Source organism: Pangasianodon hypophthalmus, chromosome 15 (assembly GCF_027358585.1).
Source record: "Pangasianodon hypophthalmus isolate fPanHyp1 chromosome 15, fPanHyp1.pri, whole genome shotgun sequence".
Lineage (NCBI taxonomy): Eukaryota > Metazoa > Chordata > Actinopteri > Siluriformes > Pangasiidae > Pangasianodon > Pangasianodon hypophthalmus.
In genome coordinates, this window is record NC_069724.1 from 16,689,794 (window position 1) to 16,696,925 (window position 7,132).

The 7,132-nt window shown below is 39.7% G+C and overlaps 1 protein-coding gene across 1 annotated transcript; it reads left to right on the forward strand.

Moving 5' to 3' along the window:
* The first annotated feature begins 291 nt into the window (after nucleotides 1-291).
* ch25hl2 (cholesterol 25-hydroxylase like 2) lies at nucleotides 292-3,130 on the forward strand. The gene has a single exon (XM_026929127.3). It carries the CDS (start codon nucleotides 527-529, stop codon nucleotides 1,430-1,432), a length of 906 nt encoding a protein of 301 aa, XP_026784928.3. The 5' UTR covers nucleotides 292-526; the 3' UTR covers nucleotides 1,433-3,130.
* The last annotated feature ends 4,002 nt before the right edge of the window (nucleotides 3,131-7,132 follow it).

Sequence of the window (7,132 nt, forward strand, 5' to 3'; positions counted from 1 at the left end):
GCTGCATAAAACAGTCAGAAAAGGCAGATTATCACACAGACTCTTTCTTTTCTTACACAAAAATACTCCATATCTTTTTTATATTGAGGTAAGAAATGAGTCAGGGAAAATCAGTATTCTGGATCATTCTCACACTAATGATACATTCCTTTACACATTCTCTCTCTCTCTCTCAAACACACAGGAGGAAGAAAAGCGGAGAAAGTGAGAGATGGAGAGAGTCAGAGAGAGAGATCTAGAGGGCGAGCGAGATTGAGAGAGGGAGAGAGAGTGCGGATGTAGGAGGTGGTTCTTAGATGCACAGAGCTTTTCAGTCCTGCCTCGTTTGGCTCCTCCGTCTGCAGACTATCTGCCATTCCAAAATTCTATAAACCATCAGAACCCTTAAAGCCTGAACTGAGATTCTAACTTTCTTCTATCTTCTGCAAAGAGCAGCATCACCTTGACTGGAGCTGGCACGGACACAATCCAAGCTGTGGGTTTGTCTCCATTTGTTTGGGTTTGTTTCTCTCTCGAAGAGCACAGAATGAGTGTGGAGAGGCTCAGCAGGTCTCTTTGGGGTGCGTGGGATGGCGCAAATGCAACATGGCCGCTTCCTGAACAAGCTCTACTCCAGCCTTTCTGGGACTACCTGCGTCAGAGCCATGCCAGCACTATCCGTTCTCCACTTTTCCCTGTGCTTCTCTCTGTCTCCACCTACCTGGTCCTTATCCTTCTCTACACTACTCTGGACCTTCTGGCACCAACGTGGCCAAGTATTCGCCGCTACCAGCTGCACCCGGAACGCACAGTCACATGGTCCAACGTGGGCAACACACTAGCACTCACCGCCTACAACCACCTGCTTTACATCTTCCCGGCGGCCGTGGCACAATGGCTGTGGCGTCCACCTGTGCCACTTCCGCGCCATGCGCCCTCACTCACTTCCTTCTTGCTTGGTATTGTAGGTTGCACAGTGCTTTTTGATTTCCAGTACTTTGTTTGGCATCTGCTGCACCACCGCATTGCTTGGCTGTATGCCACCTTCCATGCTGTGCATCATCAATACCGGCAGACATTCAGCCTGGTCACACAGTACCTGTCAGCGTGGGAGCTTATCAATGTGGGCCTGTGGACTACTGTGGACCCATTACTTCTGAATTGCCACTGTCTTACTACCTGGGCATTTATGGTCTTCAATGTGTGGGTGTCGGCCGAGGACCACTGTGGCTATGACTTCCCCTGGGCCTTGCATCGCCTTGTGCCATTCGGCCTGTGGGGTGGTGCACCACGCCACGATGTGCATCACCTGCAGCCCGGCACCAATTTTGCTCCCTTCTTCACACACTGGGATTGGTTGGCAGGCACTGGAAGTGCACCTGTCAAATTTTGTAACAACAATGATCACAACAGCCTGAAAGAGAATGGACTGAGATCAGACAAGGGGGTCTGAGAGACTTATTCAGTGGATACTCCCTCTTTTTCAAACCCTTCCTCATATTTTTCCTAGAATCCTATTTTGCTCTTTCATTGTCCTCATCCTCAATCATTTAGGTCATTCTGAATGCCTGTTAGTTGTAAGTGAAAGAGGCTAGACAGTTAATATAATTTGAACGATGAATGATCCAAGCAAACAGACAGAGAGCCTCCTCTCTCTTTCACACCCTTTCTCTTGCTCCATCTCTCTGGCATCTATTTACAGCAGCTCCCTCTATGTCCTTCACATCTTTACCCAGATAGGGTATTTTGAATGTTCAATAAATTGAGGTAACTGGACTTTTGTGTTAATCTTGAACCAATACAATTTCAACAATCCATTCATGTTATCTTATAAAGATAAGGTCTGGGTGATAGATTTTTTGTATAAGTTCATTTGTATGTAAATGCAATGAAATCAATTATTAGAATCCATATTGCATAATATATGGTGGTGTTGATTATAGTGCAAATTGCCACTAACTTACTACTATTAGACACTTAATGACCTAAACTAAAGACTTTCATAAGCATTCTCTTGTCTATTTATCTCATCTGCTTACTCAGTTATCAAAAATATGAATTGGACTTTCTAATTTTTCACTTGTTTATTATGGTGTTATTTTCTTTTATACCACAGTACTATTGAATTCTGAAATCTGATTGTTCAGAAGGTGTTGAATAATTTTCTATAACAGCACAGCTCTAAAAAAAAAAACACAGCTGCAGGGCAAAACACAGATTTCTATTAATGCACTCATTCTAATATATTATCAATATGTTATCGTTTCTACACTAACAAAAAAATTACAGGGCCTAATAATAAACATATTAATAAAACCTGTTGTTATTTAACAAAAAATTTATATGATGAAGTTTTCTGTAAGGTGGCATTTATAGAAGAGTCTCTGGTATCAGCCCTTTGTATTAAAAAAAAAGAGGTAAAGCTGTAACTTTTCTGCAACATAAAAGTCTTCGAGACAGACAGGTTTCTCAGTAACATGCCATTTTTTTCGTCTTATTAACTTCAAAAGAGAGAAGAAAACACACACACATGCAGAATGCACCAGATGGTGAGGAAAAGTTTATAGCGTATGAAATAAGTGTACCAAAACTTGTTTCACAGATGTTCCACAATATAAAAATGTAACTACATTAAGTGTAGTAACTGACAAGAAGTGCAACAAACCATTCTTTAATAAATCATTTGTAATCATTGGGAAACTGCTGTGGTATAGGAGGAATGAAAACACTTTGGGGTGTGCTTTTTTTTTTTTTTTTTTACAAACCAATCTGTTACTATAATAGCACATCCTATTTGTTTTTTCCTTACTTAATTTAACCTTAAAATTGTCTGCTTGCTGTTCTGTTGATCAACTGTATGAGGTGTTTATTCTTGTGAAGCATATATATTTTTCTATTACCTTTTTACTGTTAGTGAGTGGGCAGTCATACTGGAGGCTGTCTCAGGTCAGCTCTGGCCTTTTGCGCATTTTCAGAGTGCTACTAAATCTCCCTGAATGGCACAAAAGATATACACATGTTCCTACTTGAGGTGGTGTTTATGAGGTATATTTTTCACTAAATACTGTTCAATAAAACACTGTTCCTAACTTCTGTCAGGCTGTAGCTTTGTCAAGGTTTGTGTATGTTTATTTTTTCATCAGTGCTACCATTTTATCTGGAAACCCTACTAAATCAGCTGGAACGAACTCATATAGTATAGGTAAGATGGCACAGTGTGTAAAAGGAAATGCATTAAATACAGTACATTCTTTACACACTGTACTGTACTTTATACATGTAAAACAGTAGAAGATGGTGTGTGTGTGTGTGTGTGTGTGTGTGTGTGTGTGTGTGCGTGTAGGCATGTTTCTACATTTTGTTGAGGACCAAATGTCGCCACGAGCATAGGAATATTTGACAGTTTTTTTGACCTTGTGTGGACCTTGTGTTTTAACTAAAAAAAAACTGAAAGAGCCAAAAGGTTTCATTTTAGTTACTGAGATTAAAGGATAACGTTAGATTTAGGTGTAGCATAGCATTAATTATCCGCATTAATATTATGTCAGTGGAAGGTAACGACAAATGTGTGTTTGTGTTTCGGTTTAATCTAGCCAGTGTATTGTAGCTATGTACTGGCTCTTTGCGGTTTACATAAAAATGCTAAATAACGATAAGTCGATGTTAGGAATTGTCAGAAATCAGAATGTACTCTGTACTGATCATTTCACACTGCCTCTCTGTAGCAGTTTCACTCTCAGTTGCCAGTTTCAATTAATCATCTCTTTCAGCCTCCTACAAGCTCACTGAGAATAGTTTTGCATCTTCTGCACACACACACACACACACATCCATTTACACACACTGTTGTGCTCAGAATTGTATTAGCATTTTTGGAGATGAAGATCATACGTAGTTCTGTTGGCATGCACATTTGTCTATGTGAGAGTGTGAGACTCATCACACTGAGTCAAGAAAGGCTTGCTAATGAGCTGTTGAGTTAGATCAGGTGTGTTAGAACATGGAAAACCACAAAGTATGGGGATAGGGGGTGGGGTGGTATAAAACAGAGTGGTTATTGGCGCAGCCAATAAGAGAGCCATTATCTGGAGCCCAAAACAGGAAGCACTTGGCCAGTTTTTCTATCAGGCAGCAGCTGAACTCCCCAGTATGCCAACAGAGGCGTCCTTCAGGTCAGGATGAGACATGTGCTGAGTTCAGAATGAGGCTTGAGAAGATCAGCAGGAAGAAGACAAAACAGAATAGGGTAAGCTAAGGGACTTAAACTAACAAAAATATAATCAGACTCCAGGTCTGCATAACCGCTAAAAGTATTTAAAATTCAACCATATAAGTAGGTGATAAAGGAGGTGATATGTGATACTGCTGAATTGTTCTGAATGGATCTACTAAAGAAGAACGTGAGTTGTAGTAATGATGATTTACCCTTAAATCACCTTTTCATCAATTTCAATATTTTACATGACTTTAGCTTCTTTGCATATAAACAAGTCCACTGCACTGGATTAGGGCCAACCATGTTGATCCATCTGCTGTAGATCTGCACAGAGGAGCCAGCCTGGTGCATTTTTGCACAACAACTGAAAACCAGAACTGATCCATTTTATGGCTCTGCATCAAAACATATGTAGAAGTGGGCCAACTTATAATATTGATACATCTGACCCTAATATAGCACAGACCCTGATCAGAAACTCGTCAGTGAAACTAAATGGTCAGAAATTGTCACCACAGCATTATCACAACACTGATTGCATCTCTTGCCAGAAGGAAAAACATCTCCTGTGATGCATGAGGAGTAATGAGTGAAAAAAAAACAACTGATGGTACTTCTGCACATACAGTTGAAGTTAAAATTATACATACACCTAGGGTAAAGGTCTCAGTCCACACATTTCATGTTACTGTACATTTCTTTTGGCAAGTCAGTTAGGGCCTCTACTTTGCTCACATCAGATTTTAATAATGTATTTTAAAACAATTGAATAGAGACAATTATTTTGGCTTTAAGTCACTATATCATAATTCTAGTGTGTCAAAAGTTTACATACACCAAATTGATTGTCTCTTTAAACAGTCTGGAAGATTCCAGAACTTTATGTAATGACTTTTAAAAGCTTCTGATTAATTGGAGTGCATCTATGGCTGTATTTAGAGCCAGTACCTTTTTGTCCAAGATTTCAGTAAAAAAAATTATAAAACTTCACAAGTCTGGTTACCCCTTAGGAGCAATTATCAAACAGCTGAAGATACCACAAGCATCCGTACAAACACAGACACTACATTGTTCAGGAAGGAGGCACAAATTAACTCCCAGGGATGAACGAATTTGGTCTGAAAGGTTCAACTGAGCTCCAAGGCAACAACATAGGAGCTGGTGAAGTAGTTGAAGGCATATGGACAGTCTTTAACAGCCTTTAGAAGGAGTGTTCTCTGGTCAGATGAAACAAAATCTGAACTGTTTGGCCATAATGATCAGTGCTAAGTATGGAGGAAAAAAGGTGAGGCTTTTAATCCGAAGAACACCATGCCAACTGTGAAGCATGTAGGTGCTAGCATCATGTTTTGGGGATGTTTTGGCTGGAAAAGGGACTGGTGCACTTCAGCAACTAGATGGCATCATGAGGAAGGAGGATTATCTAGAAATACTGAGGCAACACATTAAGACATCAGCGACAAAGTTAAAACTTGATTACAACTGGGTCTTCCAACAGGAGAATGATCCTAATCATACCTCTGAAGCAGTAACAAGACGGTTTATAGACAACAAAGTGAAAGTATTGGAGTGGCCATCACAAAAGCCCTGACCTGAAGCCCACAGAAAATATGTGGACTGAACTGAATAAGCAAGTCGGAGCAAGGAGGCAAACAAACCTGAGTTACACCAGTTCTGTAATGATGAATTAGCAAAAATTACAGCAATCAATTGTGAGAAGTTTGTGGAGGCCTACCAATTAGATTCATGTTCAAGCAATTAAGAGACAATGCCACCAAATACTAACAAAGTGTATCTAAACTTTTGACAATTGAAAATCTCATATAGTAAACAAAGCTTAAATAAACCTGTTTCTTAACTATTATTGTGAAATTACCTCTTATCAAAATAAAGTAATTGACTTAACACAGCAAATGTTTGGTAACATGAAATGTGAGGAGTTGTGAAAAATTGAGTTTGAATATGTTTATCTTAGGTGTATGTAAAGTTTTGGCCTCAACTGTAACCGTACATGATGTTCCACTTGTAATTTAGTTGTAGTAATAACTTGTAGTTATTACTTATCACTTCTCATGCATCACTGCAAGGGTTGTTTTTTTCTTTCCCACAGGAATCAGCTGCACATCAGGAAAACCAAGAGAAGACTGACCTATCATTTTGCAAATGAAGGATTTTGCATTTCCAGTGGCAAGACATATAAAAAGCAATGGACATAACATTAAGGACATCTCCATTTTCATTGTTAGTTGTTGCTACGGGAACAGTGAAGTGCGGGAGCTTAGGGAGAAAGAGTTCATCTACACTCTCTGAATTGTAGAACTCCATGGAATGAATGTCATGTTTGGAGAACATTACATTATCAACCATTTCAGATACTGACTGGTTTCACTTTCTACACAGCACTCAGAAGCACTCTGTTGCACAACTACTGAAGGGTATAACTATCTCTATTATTTCTAATTTAATTAAGTATGTTCCAACCTAAATATGTTCTAAAGGTGATAAAAGACAACAATAAAAATATACAACCAGTGTGCAGATTCTATCAGGAAGAGAAAACATTGGGCCACTGAAGTTTTTCCTTGGTACTGTTGCCTCTGGCTTGCTAAGGCTCTAACTATGCAATATATGGCCAAAAGTTTGTGTACACTTAACCATAACACTCCTGTGCTTTTTAAAATCCCATTTCAGATTTAGTCCCAATTTAGCTGTTATAATAACCTCTACTCTTCTGGGAAGGCTTTCCAATAGATTTTGGAATGTGGCTGTGGGGATTTGCCCATTCAGCCACAAGAGCATTAGTGAGCTCAGGCACTGATGTCGAGTGAGGATGCTTAATGCACAATCGGTGTTCCAGGTCATCCCAAAGGTGTTCAGTGGGCTTGAGGTCAGAGCTCTGTGCAGGCCACTCAAGTTCTTCCACTCCTACCTTGGCAA